The sequence below is a fragment of the Silene latifolia genome, chromosome X (genome assembly GCF_048544455.1).
Source record: "Silene latifolia isolate original U9 population chromosome X, ASM4854445v1, whole genome shotgun sequence".
Taxonomy (NCBI): Eukaryota; Viridiplantae; Streptophyta; class Magnoliopsida; order Caryophyllales; family Caryophyllaceae; genus Silene; species Silene latifolia.
This window is the reverse complement of record NC_133537.1, coordinates 335,832,625-335,849,947: the sequence shown is the minus strand read 5'-3', so window position 1 is coordinate 335,849,947 and position 17,323 is coordinate 335,832,625. Positions and strand designations below refer to the sequence as shown.

General features: G+C 37.0%; 2 protein-coding genes across 2 annotated transcripts; one reads left to right on the top strand and one right to left on the bottom strand.

Moving 5' to 3' along the window:
- The first annotated feature begins 502 nt into the window (after positions 1-502).
- On the top strand, positions 503-8,930 carry LOC141618999 (DEAD-box ATP-dependent RNA helicase 40). The gene is made up of 8 exons (XM_074436043.1): positions 503-911; positions 1,440-2,521; positions 3,308-3,538; positions 5,031-5,099; positions 5,552-5,821; positions 5,980-6,330; positions 6,777-7,054; positions 7,321-8,930. The coding sequence occupies exons 2-8, from the start codon at positions 1,460-1,462 to the stop codon at positions 8,405-8,407; spliced, it is 3,348 nt and encodes a 1,115-aa protein (XP_074292144.1). The 5' UTR covers positions 503-911; positions 1,440-1,459; the 3' UTR covers positions 8,408-8,930.
- Positions 8,931-9,227: 297 nt separating this feature from the next.
- LOC141619000 (polygalacturonase At1g48100) lies at positions 9,228-13,560 on the bottom strand. The gene is made up of 6 exons (XM_074436044.1): positions 12,806-13,560; positions 12,055-12,222; positions 11,837-11,881; positions 11,006-11,213; positions 10,342-10,423; positions 9,228-9,931 (listed from the first exon to the last, which is right to left on the bottom strand). The coding sequence occupies exons 1-6, from the start codon at positions 13,241-13,243 to the stop codon at positions 9,427-9,429; spliced, it is 1,446 nt and encodes a 481-aa protein (XP_074292145.1). The 5' UTR covers positions 13,244-13,560; the 3' UTR covers positions 9,228-9,426.
- Between the last annotated feature and the right edge of the window lie 3,763 nt (positions 13,561-17,323).

The following is a 17,323-nucleotide window of genomic DNA, read 5'->3' as shown; positions in this document are numbered from 1 at the left end:
TTATGTTAAAGAATTGTAGTAACATTTGATATAGTAATATGATAGTAATAACTCATTTGAATAGTCAAATTAACAATATTACCAGCGAGTGGGAGTAGTGAAAGTAACAACGGGAGCAGTGAAATTATCAATATTAATGTACAATTAGTGAAAGTAACAATAATTACGACGGGAGTACTGAAAGTAAAAGTAATAATAACAAATGTAATAAAAGTTAACAATTCTAAGAACAAAAGGAAGTATATATGGAAAATTAGCTAAGTAATCGATTTAAGTAAAATATTAATAGCGGGAGTAGTGAATTTATCTCATAATTTATTTCATTGTAATTTTAAGATATACTCTGTTCATAGAAAAATATATTAATAATTTATGAGTTATGCAACTTTAAAATAGTTTTAGTTAATTGAAAATATATTTTAATGCTAAATAGAGATAGCTAGGGCGAAGCCGGACACCCACACTAATAATTCCATATACTATTAGCATAACGACTATCTTTGAACCAAAATAATACTTCCGAGTTTTGAGCTTGATTTCACGTTTCATCTCTAAAACCGTCTTTTAAAACAATTCGGAATCGAAATTACCATAGTAGTTAAAACTACTCACTCAAGGGGTAATTCCTAATATGGGCCAAAAGACAACAATATATTTGGTCGACACAAAGAGCGGTGCGGATTTAGGGTGTAGAAAACCCCCCAAAAATCCCTAAATCAAGTTCCAAAACCTTCGACATCTTCTCACTCTTCTCAAATTTCTCAATCAAAACCCTAATTCTCGATTTTCCGGCCGTCGATTACCGTTTTCTTACCACCTGCCGCCGGTGAACGAAGACCTAACATCCGATTTTATATTCACTGAGTTGTATTTATTACGCAATTCGCCAATTTCGTTTAATTTTTTCGAAGGTTTGTGCTTTTTTATCTTCAAATTCATATTTTTTAATGCAATTTTAATGTTGATAGTTTTGTTTTTGATATGAGATTCGTCGATTTATGTGCGTATTATTATTGTTTTTGTTAGTTGATTAGGGTTTCCGTAGGTTTTAGGGTTTGGATACGTTGATTGTTCAACTAATTAGTTTTATGATTAATTGATTAGGTTTTCGTTAATGTTATAATTAACATTATTAAATGAAATAGTTTTGAGATTGAATGTTATTCTATTTGATGAGCTTATGCTGTTATGCTGTAGTATATGTACGTTTGTAACAGCTTGAGATTGAATTCTTTTCGAGCTAAATAGTTGATTAACTAGATTTGCTTCGAGTACTCGAATTGAATTGGTTTTGTGGTTCGGCCCTATTCAGTTGTTTTCTGTGGAGAAGAAGTTTTGAAGTTAAACCTGGAAATTATGATACTTTGTTTTTTTATTATCCGTTGTTAAGTGTGCTGTGTATTGGGTGTTTGCTTAATTTACCTGTCATGTGTTTTTAGTGAACTAAAGTTAGTGTGAGATGGCAAATGCGGAAGCAGCTGGTCCAAGATATGCTCCGGACGATCCATCGCTACCAAAGCCTTGGAAAGGTTTGATTGATGGGAGTTCGGGTCTTACCTATTATTGGAATCCCGAGACTAACGTTACTCAGTATGAGAAGCCACCGCCGGTTGGTGAAGCTCTACAATTGCCGCCTGTAGAGACTGCGTCTCAGCAGCCTACTGCACAACCGAGGCAACCAGATGTTTATCAATACCCTTCTCATTACATGAGTCAATTGTCCCAACAACACGGCCAAGCCGTTGATGTTTCTCAGTACCCCACTCAGTACAAACAACCTCAACCTGGACAGTTTCCTAGTTCCGTGAGTGGACAAATGGCACATCAACAACCATCACAAATCCCTCCGGCCGGGCAGCCTGGTTTGTACCCAGGGCAACATTATGCGCATCCTGGACAAGGGATGCATGAAAGGGGTCCGGAAGGCGGACATATGCCAATGCAACAAGGGCAATATGGATCACAAATTGATCAACATACGACACAACAAGGCCCTCATTTGGCAAAACAACCCGGTCACCATACATCTGAGTTGGGGCAGCAAACAAGTCAACATAATATGCCACAACAAGGGTCACATGTTGCACAACATGGTCAACAACTATCAGAGTTAGGGCAGCTTCAAACTGGTCAACGTATTATGCCGCAACAAGGATCACATGTGGGTCAACAGCATGGGCAGAATCTTCCTGTATTGGGACAGCAAGCTTCTCAACACCATAGCCCTAGTCCACCTGTGGGACACTCGCAAGGTCATCAATTTATGCCACAACATATGCATTATCCTCCCTACCAGCAATCCATGCTGCCACATGGGCAGCCAAATGCTCAACCCCCGTCTCAGCACATGCCTCAAGGACCCCGATTCCCGTATCCGCAAGATAGCAGAAATATGGGGTTTGATGGAAATCAGCAGCCTAGAGGTGGTCAAGGATATCCCTTCAATCCTAACAGTGAAACACCATCTATGGCTGGACAGCATCCCAATCTCGCAGCAATACCTATGGCAAGGAATCACCAGGTGGTGCTCTGATCTATCTAATTTATTGTCTGTTCTTCATATTCATATTTCCACGCTATGTTGCTCGGACTCGGTTAGAAGTATCCGACACGGATTGGTCTATTTTTATTATAAAATTCATGTTTTTGGTCTAAAATGAAGTGTCCGAGTGTCCTACCCATGTCCGAGTGTCCAGTGTCCGACACGGGTACGCGAGGTCATATTGAAGAGTCCGAGCAACATAGTTTCCACGGTGCCATACTGCAATTGACCTATACATTTGTGTTCGCACTGATTGCTTTTATTTGACCAGCCAGATAGTTTAGTTTAGCAAACTCATATTACTAGTCGGGTAATATTTGAGAGAATGGAACCTTGCTTAATATACTAGCACAGTAGCTTCGTTGCAAAAATAAGTGACCACTTTATCTTATCTATGATTGTAGTGCTCGATTTCTTTCAGGGAAGAGAGACTGAAACTTTATATCAACATGCTTATAAATTTGACCGCATTATGTGAATGCTGTGAAAATATCAATTCTGCTTTTGTGTTATTTGGAAATGGGCGAATTTTTAAAACGAAGGGTTGGGGGATAGTGATGCTTTTTGTCTCAAATGTTCGTTGACTAAAAATCCGTTGCATTAGTTTTAAAAGTATCACCTACTATTTTTGTTTCGGTGTCCTGTTCTCCTTTGTCCTTTGTTTAAAGACACCGTTACTTTTATGAATAAAATGTTTTTTCAGTTATTGCTTTTCTTGTACAACTGTTTGTTTCTAAAAGTATATGAATATGGATATTTTGACAGGACCCAAGGACTGGTGCTGCCCCTCATCATAATGCTCATCCTTCCCCTGATAGCAGTTTGAGTGCTGGAGCTGCACCTGGAATGCATGGCATGTTCAATCATTCAAACGTCGATCGACCTATGCCCAATCAAGCTTTTATGAGGCCTACTCCCTTGATGTCTGGCCCAACAGATGGTATGAACATGCAGTCAGCTGAGTCTTACCGTTTGCAGCATGAAGTAACAGCTACGGTGTGTATTCTTTGATTATTCTTGTTTCATTTATAAGATTTCGCAGTTTATGGTTGATTTACAACAAAAAATATTGTAGTACAAATGGTTTTTTGTTCCACCTATCCTGGTTGTCCCCGCTCCTTTCATACTTAGTCTGATATGTGACAATGTTATGGAGATTATATTGTGTTGTATACGTGTATACTCTGCTTGTGGCAGTTTTATGCTGTATCTGTTTATTGTCAGAGAGTATTGAAACCAAGTGGTGTAGGGAATGTAGAGAGGACTCTTCATTTTTCCAAACTTCGGGCTCATATTTAAAAAGTTTGGGTATTAGTTAACTTTGTCAATCTCAAAAGGAGTGGAGTTCTTGACCTTTGGCTTAAATTCAAGTGACACCTGTGAATATTTAGGGGGTGTTTGGTTGGCTCTCTTGGAATGAATTGGAATGGATTTGCTCCGTTCTAATGTTTGGTTGGAGTATTTTGGAATGGAGTTAGATACACAATGGATTCTAACTCCATTCCAAACCCCTAGAATCTCATACCCAACTTCCCCCCTTGGTATCAAACTCCATTCCTCCCTTCTACAATTTTAAGATGAACCAAACAAGTTTATGAGGGAATGGATTTAGAACCCTATGCCATTATGGATTCATATTCCATTCCATTCCATTCCATGTTATTGAACCAAACGCCCCCTTACATTGTTATTTTATGTATCGCCTGCTCATGACAACAGTTCTTAGGCCTGATGATTGCACAGCTTGCATATGAGTTCAGGCAATCCGCCCTTAACTGAATAATAATTTGGGACAACAGTGTCAGAATTTGTTGATGCTATGTGCAAACAATAATCTTTATGTTCTTCTATCTTGTTTGTGTTACTAGAAGAACCATATTGTGGTGTTCATTTCAAAATTAGTTCATTTGGGAATTTTCTGAGTGGCATACTTTTTTGAACCTTATCTTCCTATGTACCTAGCACTCTTGATTTCTCATATTCTTGGTCTGTTTTTTTTTTTTGGAAAATACCGAAAGTTGTGTTTTTTTTCCCTCTTTTAAGAATAGCTGTCGCTCCTTAACTACCCTGATCTTGAGACACATTAGTTGGTTTTTTGTTTGTAAGCAGGGTTGAGAGGAGGGTATATTTCTGTCTTAGTTACTGACTTACTTATTTTAAGCTAGTTATCATTTTGTCTCCCTGTGTGCCTCTTGGACTCCTGCTATCCCAATGGTGGGGGAAGAGGGGTTTGGTGTATATATCTTGATGCTTGGTTCATTATTTGTCTTGAGCGACTTTTTAAGAGCATATACTTCTGAATAGACTGCGGTATTGTAAGGTTGAATTTCACAAATGCGTGCCCTTTTTTTAAAAACAGAACTTTCTGGATCCTTTCTGATGTAGTACATGCTACTATAAGCGTTGAGATTTCCTACAATTTGTTTTTTTTTTGTTTGTTTTGGAGATAATATTATTTTTAACTTCTAATATATCTGTTTATGAACAGGGTGAGAATATTCCTGCTCCATATATGACCTTTGAAGCTGCTGGGTTAGCACCTGAAATACTGAGAGAGGTATAGAAATCAAATGAAACTAAGCAATTTTTTTTTGTTAAAACCTAATTTTACGGTGTAAGGATAAGGTAGCACTTTTTCCTTCAGCTGCTATGAGTGATTGATACTATTTATATTACTAAAAAAAGTTTCTTGTCGCAGGTGCGATATCTGCTCCAGTGGGGAGCATATGTCGTACGCTGCACTGCTATGCGCGCTCTTTACGTGCAACAAGTACTTTTGTTGAGGCTGCACAATGGACTTTGGAGCCTTCATCCATATGACAACTCATTTGACTAGGGTTATCTTGCTTGTTGGCTGCGTCTTATAAGTCTTTATTGCCTCCTTTTGTTGCTTATGTAAGCAACTGCATATTAGCTGCCCTTTCCTTTTTAACTTATTTCTGTGATTGGAAAATATCTGTTTAAGGATGCACTATTGATTAAGTATTTTCTTGATTCTTCGTATGCCAGTTACAATCTGCTGGTTTTGCTTCGCCGACACCAATTCAAGCCCAAACATGGCCTATTGCACAACAACACAGAGATATTGTGGCCATTGCAAAGACTGGTTCTGGGAAAACTTTGGGTTATTTAATGCCTGCCTTTACGCATCTTAAAGAAAGGCGGAATAATCCTCGGTGTGGTCCAACAGTTTTGATTTTGGCTCCAACTCGTGAGCTTGCCACTCAAATTCAAGCCGAAGCCATAAAATTTGGAAGATCTTCCAGGGTCCTCTGTGCTGTAAGCTCTAGGACATGTACTTTTTTTTGGCAGTTGGATACCGTGTCACCTTATTTCCTGCATTCTTTTATGTTTATCTTTTCCTATGTTTGTAATGTCATTTTGATTACTTATCTTGTGTAACAAATGATGAGACTATGATTGTGGATAATTCCCAGTGCTTATATGGTGGGGCACAAAAGGGCCCTCAGTTGGCCGAATTACGCCGTGGTGCGGATATTGTTGTCGCTACTCCTGGTCGCCTTAACGATGTTCTGGAGACGAAGGATATTGATCTTGGACAAGTTTCTCTGCTTGTGCTTGATGAGGCCGATAGAATGCTTGATATGGGCTTTGAACCTCAAATTCGCAAGGTTGTGAATGAGATACCTCCACAAAGACAGACTCTGATGTACACTGCAACTTGGCCAAAAGAGGTCAGGAATATAGCAGGTGACTTGCTGAAAAATCCTGTTCAGGTGAACATTGGTAGTGTTGATGAGCTTGCTGCCAACAAATCTATTACACAGGTATCTTAAGAATAGAGTTATGTCATCTTTTTTTATTGGAAGCCTTTTCAAAGAATGAGTGGGTTCCGTCTCGGAAAAATTACAACTAGTAAACTTAATATTACGACACATTGATGCTATTAGAGACTATTATACACGTGTTTCACAGAGTGATGCTATTACGGTGCTATATTATACGCGAGGTAATATGTGGTCTTGAATATCTTAATGCATGGTACTGATTGTACGATGTTCGGATCGTTGCCAATAATGATCTGAAATGCGCAAGTGTTCAACATAATACTTCCGTCCCTTTTAATTTCTATCTTCATATTTGGAAATTAAGAGAGTGTTACAGTGGCATTTTGTCCCGGTTTCTTGGTTAAATTCTGTCTATGCTTTCTGGTTGTTTTCGGTTGGCTTGACAGTCTTTTTGTCACCCTTATAATTGATTTGCCCTTTTGCAGTATGTTGAAGTTGTACCATACATTGAAAAGCAAAGGCGATTGGAGCAAATTCTTTCATCCCAGGAGAGGGGTTCTAAGGTGATTATTTTCTGCTCTACCAAGAGAATGTGTGATGAACTTGCACGAAATATGAAACGTAATTTTCAAACTGCCGTGATACATGGTGACAAGAACCAGAGTGAGAGAGACTATGTGTTGAATCAGTTTCGCTCTGGACAATCACCTATATTAGTTGCCACTGATGTTGCAGCTAGAGGGCTTGATGTGAAGGACATCAGGTAATTTTTATCTTGTACTTCAGATTGTTTTAGAAGTTTATGTATATCGGACTGCCTCAAACCCTCCCATAAGTGTCAGGGTAGGGGTATTGTATCTGCACAACCTTAGCCTATAAACAGATCGAGGGGAGGTTTCTTAATGGTTAAAAAATGAAAATTGCATCGAGTAAAAAGTGCGCAACCAATTTTGTGGTGATAGAGGCGCTGTTTCCTGTTTAAGTTTTGTTACCTTTCTTTTCCCATAATCTTAGCAACATTATTTTCAGGGTGGTGATCAACTATGATTTCCCAACTGGGATTGAAGATTATGTCCACCGAATTGGTAGGACTGGAAGGGCAGGAAACACAGGAGTGGCTTACACCTTCCTCTCTGATCAAGATTGGAAACATGCAGGTGATTTGATTAAGGTGCTAGAAGGGGCTGAGCAGCCAGTGCCACCAGAAGTGAGAGATATCGCTCTCCGTGGTGCTCCACCATTTGGTAAGGATCGAGGTGGTATGAATAATCGATTTGAACCTAGCCCTGCTTTTGGTGGAAGTCGTTGGGATTCTGGTGGCCGAGGTGGTGGCATGAGGGATGGTGGCTTTAACGGTGGCCGTGATGGCAGTAGGGATGGTGGATTTGGGGGGCGTGGTGGGCCTAGGGATGGTGGCTTTCGAGGTGGCCCGAGAGATGGTGGCTTTGGAGGTCGTGGGATGAGAGATGGTGGGGCTATGAATAGTCGAGGAGGGGGGAGAAGTGATTTTGGTGGTCGCGGAAACCGGGGAAGGGGATTTGGCCCTCCTCGTGGTGGAGGTTATGGAGGAAGGCCTCGAGATGATTATAGCAGAGATGATTTTGGGCGTGGTCGAGGTAGGGGACGATTTGATAACCGTAGAGATGGGCCTGGTAGGAGTAGAGGAAGAAGTTACAGTTCTAGCCCCGAGAAGGTTAATACTTGGGAACGTAGCCGAAGTAGGAGCAGGAGCCGTTCTCGGAGTTGGAGCCGCAGCCCCCGCAGGAGTTACAGCCGGAGCCGTAGCCGCAGCCCACGGCGAAGTTACAGCAGGAGTCCCCGCCGGAGCTATGATCGGAGCCGGGGCCGAAGTAGGAGCCGTAGCCTTGAGAGACTTGAGAGGCCTAGACGTGCACGTGCCTCAGGATTTGATAAGCTACCCGAGTCAAGTGCCCTTGAGCAAAGAGACATCACAACACCATTGGTTGACACTCCTGTGGAACCACCACAGATGACCCCGATGGGTTCGGATATTAATAACGGTCTTGTGCCTGGAAAAGAGCATCTAGAGAACCAGGAACCTCCTGTTGTTTCTGGCGGAGCTGATCTGTCTGGTCAGTTTGCTAGCGGGGCTTAGGCTTCCTTCTACATTTATGCGAAACCCATATTTTTAAGCATTCGACATCAAAGAAACAAGCATGAGGTAAAGAAAACTAAATTGGGCAGAGCGCCGTTCATTTTCCTGTATTAATGGTCATCTGGCTGATTCAAGTTTTTACCAAGACGTTCGTCGACAGATCCATGATTTTTCATGTTTGTGTCGGTTACAAAAGAAGGTTCACTCGATATTTTATTACGTATCCCGATTAAGTTATGCTATGGCTGTAGTGATGTTATGATTAAATTTGCTTCTCTTGGTAACAATTTGATTTACTCCATTATGTAGTAGTACTATTCTTTTTGGTCAGTGTTGCTTTGGGCTCTGTATTTCAGCCTTCAAGCAATACAATGAGTTGTGTATCCGACTTCAACGATTACTGAATCCTTTTTCGTCATATTGGTCTAGAAACCATTCGATTTGCCAAAGTTATCCGACTTAAGAAAGGCTGTGTAATAAGATCCAATTTTCATATGGCCGTATTAATTCCGCGCTTTTATGTTCCTCGACACGCTTCTTGCATGCTATATTCAAACCGTCGAAGTTCATGTGAATATTCGACCTGTTTTCGCCTCATTTTGACCTTACTTTTCGGCAAATTGATAGCAAATCGAAGAACTTCAAATACATCAACCATTTATATTACTAATAACACAATACAAGACTTTCATATCCAATAAATATCATCACACAAAAAGGGAGAGAAAAACACCCAAATGGGATGAAGCTGCTACTAGTATACCTAAAGCATTACCTAAAAGGCAAAAACCCGAAAAATATCAAAGCCCTTCATGACAAATACTTCGAAAAGCCATATACAAGTATACATTTGTAAATTGCGAAAGAAAACACCTTTTAACTACTTATTTCTACAAACTGAGGGAAGGCGCCGAGGAATGGCTCCTCAGCGCCTTCCCCTGGTTCGTAGAAATAAGTAATTAAAAGGCGTTTCCTTTTACATAAATTTATAAGACATATATATATATGAGACATCGATCTCATTGACAACAAGCGACAACCTCACCGAGTGATTCAGGCATACCGTCTTGCAAACAATCAATAGGAGGGATAGTCAATGTCTCTTGAAACCCATAAGAATTCCAACAAAAGGGATCATCAACTAATTGCCCTTGTGATGGCAAAAGCTCGACTTCGGACATGGTAATGTTGGTGCAAGGGACGGTGTCACTACAAGCAAAATGAATAGGTGCACTTTGGACATTGTTGTAGGTACCCTTGATGTTCTTGTAGGTCACACCGGAGAGGTATACGGCCGAGGTTTGGTTCCGACAAGCCTTTGTAAGGCAATAATATTGGTCTATGAGAATACTATTTGTATTATTTTCCATTTGAATGTCTTGAAATGATACGTCTGAGACCGAACCTGACCCGCCTTGCCATGTCTTGATTCTTAACCCATTGTCCGAGTTCTTGATTAACGCTCCTCGGACCGTTATGTTTGATACACATGCTTCCGAGTTATGGACTCCTAGACTTCCTATGCTGTAATTGAACAAAGTCAATAGTTTACGTTTTCTTTTCAGAAGTAAATGTTTTGTATAGTACGAACAAATTAAGGCCCTTGAAAGTTATACTACATCTGAACGGTTGAATTTCATACGTTTGATTAAAATATACGTATATTGAACAAATGCATGAAATTCAGAACCGAACAAAGGCAGTAATTATATTATAAAGTAATAATAAAGCACTGACAAGTTTACTATGAAAATACTGTAATTGACAAAACTGAAATCAAAAGACAAACAAAAGAAACCAAAAAAGTCCTTTTCCAAGAAGTTCATGCAGTACAATGACATTGACAAGAACTGTATTATTCCAAAGTTTAAAAAAAAAAAAAAAAAAAAGTGAATGACAGTAAAAAAGTAAAAAGGTAAAAAACTAATATTCACCTGATCCCGTGACTGTGGTCGCACACCACACCTTGTATGTCCACATTTGAGCTTCCTGGTCCTATTGATATGCAATCATCTCCTACCCATATATATACATACATACATACAATTATTTACGTATATTTTACTCAGAATCGTTTACAAGTATCCGACACAGGTAAATGTTTAAGTATCAGATTTGACTATTTCTATGAAATGTATACTTATTTTGGCTAAAATGAGGTGTCCAAGTGTTGAGTGTCAGACACGGGTACCAGCGGCGAATCTACTAAGGCCATTCCGGGGTATGCGGACACCGGAAACAGAATTTTTTTTTGTGTATTTTGTCTAATTTTCAGGCTAAAAAAATAAATTTATAACTTTTTTATGTATATAGAGATTTTAAATATTAATTCGGACTCCGAAAAGAAATTTTTCTGTATTCGCTATTAACAGATACTTGATGGTATCATTTTACTTTATTCCGTCAATATACTGACTAGGGTAAGGTGTCGTTTTACTTTAACGTATCTTATATAAGAATTTGTATGCATCATAGGTCATCACTAATCCGTGATTTTACGCCTTTACGTATGACAAGGTAAAGAGGAGTCGAGTGTACAAATCCGTAATCATTCTCTCACGTATTTTTAAAAGAAAGCGTATGTACGTAAGTACGTACCGTTGGCTATCATGGCGTTGTAGATGGCAACATTTTTAGTGTTCTCGACATGGATGCCATCGGTGTTAGGACTATATTTCGGAGAATTAATTTGAATCTTATCGATCAATACTCCGTCACATCCGTCGAACTTTACATGAAATTGTGGACTGTTTTGTATCCTTAGCCCACTTAGCTCTATATTCTTGCTCATGAAGAACCTAATCATCTGTTTCAAATATAAAATTCCCATAGTCATGAACGAGAACTGAGTATACCATCCAGTTTAGTCTAAATTCGTAAAACACAGAATGATAAGAGGACGATGTATAAAATTCTTCCTCGTCAATTTTAAACCTTACAATTAATAGTATGATTAGTGATTTAGAGATGATGGGATTTTAAATGTTATACGGCTTTACCGGAAACGAATCGAAAACAAACCAGCTATAACAAAATTAAAAAATTAAAAATTACTCCTTTTAAAATTCAGTTTTCTAAAATTATTCCTTTATATAATTTTTTTTTCCTAAATTACTTCCTTAAAATACAAAATTGCTACAAAACTCAAATTTAAGCAACTTATTTCGTCTGTTTTTAAACTTATTCTGTTTGTGGCTTAGTCAGTTTATACTTTGATTATGTAGACGACAATTGGAGGGAGAGTTCAAAAACAGACGGATAAATAAGTCACTTGAGTTGAAGTTTTGAATTAATTTTTGATCAAAGTGTATTTTGAGAGAGTAATTTTAGAAAAAAATTATATAAGGGATTAATTTTAAAAAACTGAATTTTTAAACAGAGTAATTTTTAATTTACTCTTAAAGGTAAATAGATAGATTGTTCACTTACAGCTGGGCTATCACATGGTCCAGGCAATGTTGAACCATTTGGACCCTGAAAACAGTAAAACAACATGTTGTACAATTAATTAATTCGTCTTCTAATTAAACATGTCATATATTCTCTTTGTTTTAATCATTTGTTTACCGTGAATCAAAAAGTAAACAAATGATTGGGATAACGGGAATATATATTAACGGTAAGTTATCAGAAAGTAATAAACATACCCTGTGAGGTTTACAAGGAAGTTCCCACCATTGTTCACCATTGCCTTCAATGGTTCCAGTTCCTGTAAGGGTCACCTGATCCAACTGATAGAATACTAGCCATTGCCTCTTGCTGTCCGATTCCGGCCAGCATTCCGGCCCGTCCGGTGGCATCAAAATCCCATCAACCTACACCAGTTACATTTATTAGCATTATGCTAATTAACCTTTGCTTAATATCTTTGTATTACAAATAGTTCATTTCCTTAATAAATCTGTTTTAAAAATTACTCTTTCCATTTCAATTATTTATTTACATTAACTAAAATATATCTCAAAAAAGGAAAATATTTCTTGAGACAGATATATTACTAGTAACCTGATGTAGCAGGTAAAGCAAGTCAGAAAATGACAATAAAGATACTAATTCACTTTTACCATGAGAGTAATAGAAAAAAATAATTATATAATGGCGAAAATAGAAATAAACACCTTTAACGATGGCAATAAAAGCATTTAACTCTAACTCGACCTAAACCAATTCAACTATAATTTCCGATTTTTTTATTTACATTATGTCATGACTTGTTCACCTTTACTGAAATTTTCCGTGATCCTAATTATAAATCCTGATTACGCGACTGTTTACGACTACACGACAATAAATTAATAAGACAAATTAATAACTAGCTCGATTATTTCTTCTTAGAAAAATGGACTATGATAGTTAAACTTTGTTTTTTAAGACGTTGAAAGTGTGACAGAACTTCACCTGAAACACAAGTCCGGGCTTACAAGGCCCGGGAAATATAGTAGAGGTGATCATGAACTTTCCACTCGAAGGAACATGCACTACACTCGACTCCACCGCGCACGCCGCCTTCCACGCGCTCCGAAAGGCGGCCGTATCATCCGTCGACCCGTCTCCCACCGCCCCAAACGACGTTACGTCAAAAATACACGGGCCTCCTTGGTCCGGGCTTGGGTTTGGGTACGGGTCGGACGGGACCATGGGCCGGGTTTCCGGGGCCGGGCTATACGGAGGTGTTTGATCGTCGTCCGATGGTGCCGGTGAAGAAGGTGGTGTTGGAGATGAACCACCTCCTTTTCTCTTGTGGTAATGAGCTCTTCCTTCTACTAATTTTTCAATGTTTTGAAAACCTAACATATAAATCAATGTACAAAATATAAATAATTTGAAATGGTCCATTTTGTTACAATGTGTGTTAGAAGTTGTAACAATTATGTTTTTCGGGTAATGACGGTTTTAAAAGATGGTTCTGAATTGTCAATTTCGAATTTTCAGGTAATGACAGTTTCAGAAGATGATTCTGAATTGTCAATTTCTAATGAGTATATATATATATATATAATAAAAAGAGACGATGATTCTACTTGGTCGACGCCGGGAAAACGATATTGATATTGTTAAAGTAGTAATTTTGGAAGTAAGGTTTTGGAATGGAGATTTTATAAGATGCAATGTTGCATATAATGTGTGTGTTGGACCATATAGATAGTATAAGTATAAATTATGAAAAAGAGGAAGTGATTTTATAGTATGAGAGTGAGATGTCTAAAAGAAAGAATATTTGGCAAATACGTTAGAAATGCGACACGTGTTGCATTATGGTTGATTAGGGAGGAAATTGAAATTTAGTATGCCGACTTTGTACAACACTTACACAAGACAACAGTTAATGTTTCAGTTAATAAAGCTGAGGTTTTTTTGGTGATTCTTTTATTCACATGATTGATGATGCAATTCGAAGTTGCTAGATTTTATGTTGGGTAATTCTTATATTTATGTGATATTTAAATTACCTAATTTTTTTTATTAAGACGGAAATTCGTATTTGATACTAGTTCAAATGGTTAAGTATTATAAGCTATTTGAATCGATGAATTAAAAAAAAACTACAGAATAGCAAATGGTTAAGTATAAGTTACTTGGCCTGTTTTAACCATATATCAGATGAGATTAACTGTTTAAGTTATGTAATAGGTCGGTTTTTCTAAAGTATGTTCATTAGGGCATATTAATGATAAAGAATGGACATATGAAAGGAATTTAATGAAAAAATTCTTCTACTCCTTTCATGTAGAGTTTTTAGTTTTATTTATATATTCCTCTAAATAATGGTAATTTAATAACATTTGCATTTATTCAATGAGATATGATATAAAAGTTAAATCATCAATCTTTTAAAGTTTAAACATAACATTACTTACTCAAATTTCACTGAATGGGAGAGTATTGCGGATTTTGAGACATTTTCTTCTGGGTTTTAGTCAGCTTTAAAATCGTGAATAATAGCCTTTAAAAGTGGCAATTTTCGGCAATAATCTTTTGAAGTCGGCGAAAGATTTTGCTGAAACTTTATCAGGGATTTAGGGGATTACTATGCCTTCAAATAATTATAAAGTGTCCAAAGCCCTCATAAACGATTTAGAATGAAGTGTAAAACATGTTTCATCTTCTTTTTTTTGTTGCATGACTTTAAAAGTACTTTTAAGGTCTCTAAATGTCTCTATTTCAAACTACAAGTTCTCTCTATTACCTTGAAACATTTTTATATTGTATGAAATAATTATGGTATGAATTTGAGATCTTTTATTTCGGGGTCCAGTCAGCCTGAAAATCTTGGATAATAGTCTTCATTAATCATTATAGGGTGTTTTTATTGATTTTCAAACGGAATCCAATCAGCCTGAAAATCTTGGATAATAGTCTTCATTATAGGTGTTTTATCGATCTTCAAACTTTGATTACGTTGCAGATTTGGAGACCCTTTATTTCAGGACCTTGTTAGCCCGAAAACTATGGATAATAGGCCCAGGGCCGTCTCGGGATTTTGGAGGCCCCTGTGCGAACTCTAGATATGGGGCATCTATATAACATTTTAAGAAACAAAATTTTAAAAAAGAAAGGAACTCGAGATCTCTATGTCAGAAACCTAATTACTATCCACCAAGGCACTATCTTTCATTGAACATCTAAGTATCTTTGTCTTATTTATTCTTACTTTTACTTTAATTTCTAACCTAAAAATTTGGGAGCCTTGTGCGTAGCTCGCCCCGCACGGGTCCAAAGACGGCCCCGATAATAGCTTTGAGAATCGATAAATTTTTTATTTTTTTTGAGAAATTGAGAATCGATAATTTTGGTTCTTAAACTTGCCAATTTTTCTACCAAAACTTGGTCACTAGCTAAAATGACGACTCTCTCCTCCCCATTTATTTGTTTTTCTTTTATATTCTTTATAAAGAATATATTAATTAAAAGTAAATGAATGATTGAGCCAAAGAAGGTACGTTATAAATCTAAGACGATATTTATAAATGTCGGGTGTTATTTACCATAAGATAAAGCACAAAATCTCATTTGTGACGGCACGTATCCGTCACTTTCACTTTGGAGTGACGGATACCATTTTCCCTCACAAATGACCCAAATAGAGGAGAGAGGGAAGTCCCCCCTATTCATTTTGTGAGTGGCATTATCCGTCACTTATTCCGACCCGTCTTCAGCAAGACTAATTGAAGATAAAGTTAGGTCAAAATTAAAAAGACAAAATTGTCACACTCTTAACAGTCTTAAGTGTGAATGAACATGGTAGTGTTCACTATTTCATGTCTTGTGGTTCACAAATCACAAGACTCCAATCTGCTCCTCACAAACTCCTCACTTTCCACTTCTCCATACCTTTTTTTTTAGGTGCTATTATCACCCAACGATTGTTGCATAGCAAATGTTTGTTATAAGCTTTATTCCTCAACATGTAAATTTTGATCCCTTTTATTAAGGTTGTACTCCGTAACTTGTAAGCACGTCAAGTCGTCAATATTGAACCAAAATAACATTATTTTATAAGTCTGTTAATCAAATAATTAGCTTATAACTCTCTTTTTTAATCAAATAATCAAAACCCCCCAAAAAAATAAGTTAATAGACTTGTAAATTTTTTATTTTTATTTTGATAACCTAAAATTCTATTTAATAATTTGTATATTTAAATATGTTAGTTTTTATCATAAAGTGTCGTGAAATTAAACTAAAATTAAATGTTATCTTTGGGCTTCTCTCCTTTTGGATCAGTCATATGCTATAGGACGGTTTTATAGAAGATTTCATGTTCGTAAATTTTAAGTTAATGACGAAATTAAAGTTCACTCATCCGGCCCACTTACTACAAAACTAAAAACAAATTAGATATACAAAAACTTATTGTAAAGACTAAGGTCGTGTTCTTTTGAACTGAAACTGTCTGAACTGAATTGAACTGAGTTAAACTGAACTGAATGGAGCTGAATTGAATTGAACTGAACTAAAGTAAAAGTTGATTTGTGAAACAAAGAGCTAATTTGAATAAAGCTGAAATGAAAAGAATAACGTAAATGAACTGAAGTGAATTAAAATTAAGTCCAAAAGAAGACGACCTAAATAAAGACTAAATAACAAAGGGAATCTAATCTTACTTTACAAAGCTAAGTGTACATTGGTAAAACTCTTAATGTGTTTCTATCAAAAAGTTGATTATTACTCATATAACATACATAATCACTATGCAATGCATCATCATAATGATACACATTTTGTATTTAATTTTCTAAATCATGAGCTTCAAAAACTAATGCCTAAATATCAATGCATAGATACAAAACGATCACTAAAAATATACTCCGTATTCAAAAGCTTATTTAATTCTTATATCGTGATCAGGGGCGTCTTACAATAATTGGAGGCCCAGTGCCACAAGGAAAAATGAGGCCCCAAATATGAATGCACAAGTATATTATACTTTGAGGTTCGTAATACGGTGACCAAAAGCGGAGACCCGGTTTCCACGCCCGTGGTTGCCCATGGCCTTAGACACCCTTGATCGTGATTGTCTAACAAGAATTTATCGTAAGAGTGATGATATTCATAACGAGGAATTGAAACTTGTCCATATTATTTAAATATAGATCCATGGATCTCTCTATCAAGAATAACAAACGCATTTGGATTTTTTGTCTATATGAATCTCTCTTATACATTTATTTTGATGTGATGTCAACAACAGAAATGGAGGTAAGCACAGGCTGATCAGGGCATGGCTCGGGCGAATTTTTCGGAAAAAATATAATACCCACTAACGTTTTTCTTAACAAAAGTAACTATGATTCGAAATATAGATAAGATTGATGTTTCAACCCTAGGTTCAATAAAAGCATTCTTAAGTAGGATAAAGCGATAAAGAAACATTCATTCGATTGTATGGTTAACTATATGAAGAAAAATGATACC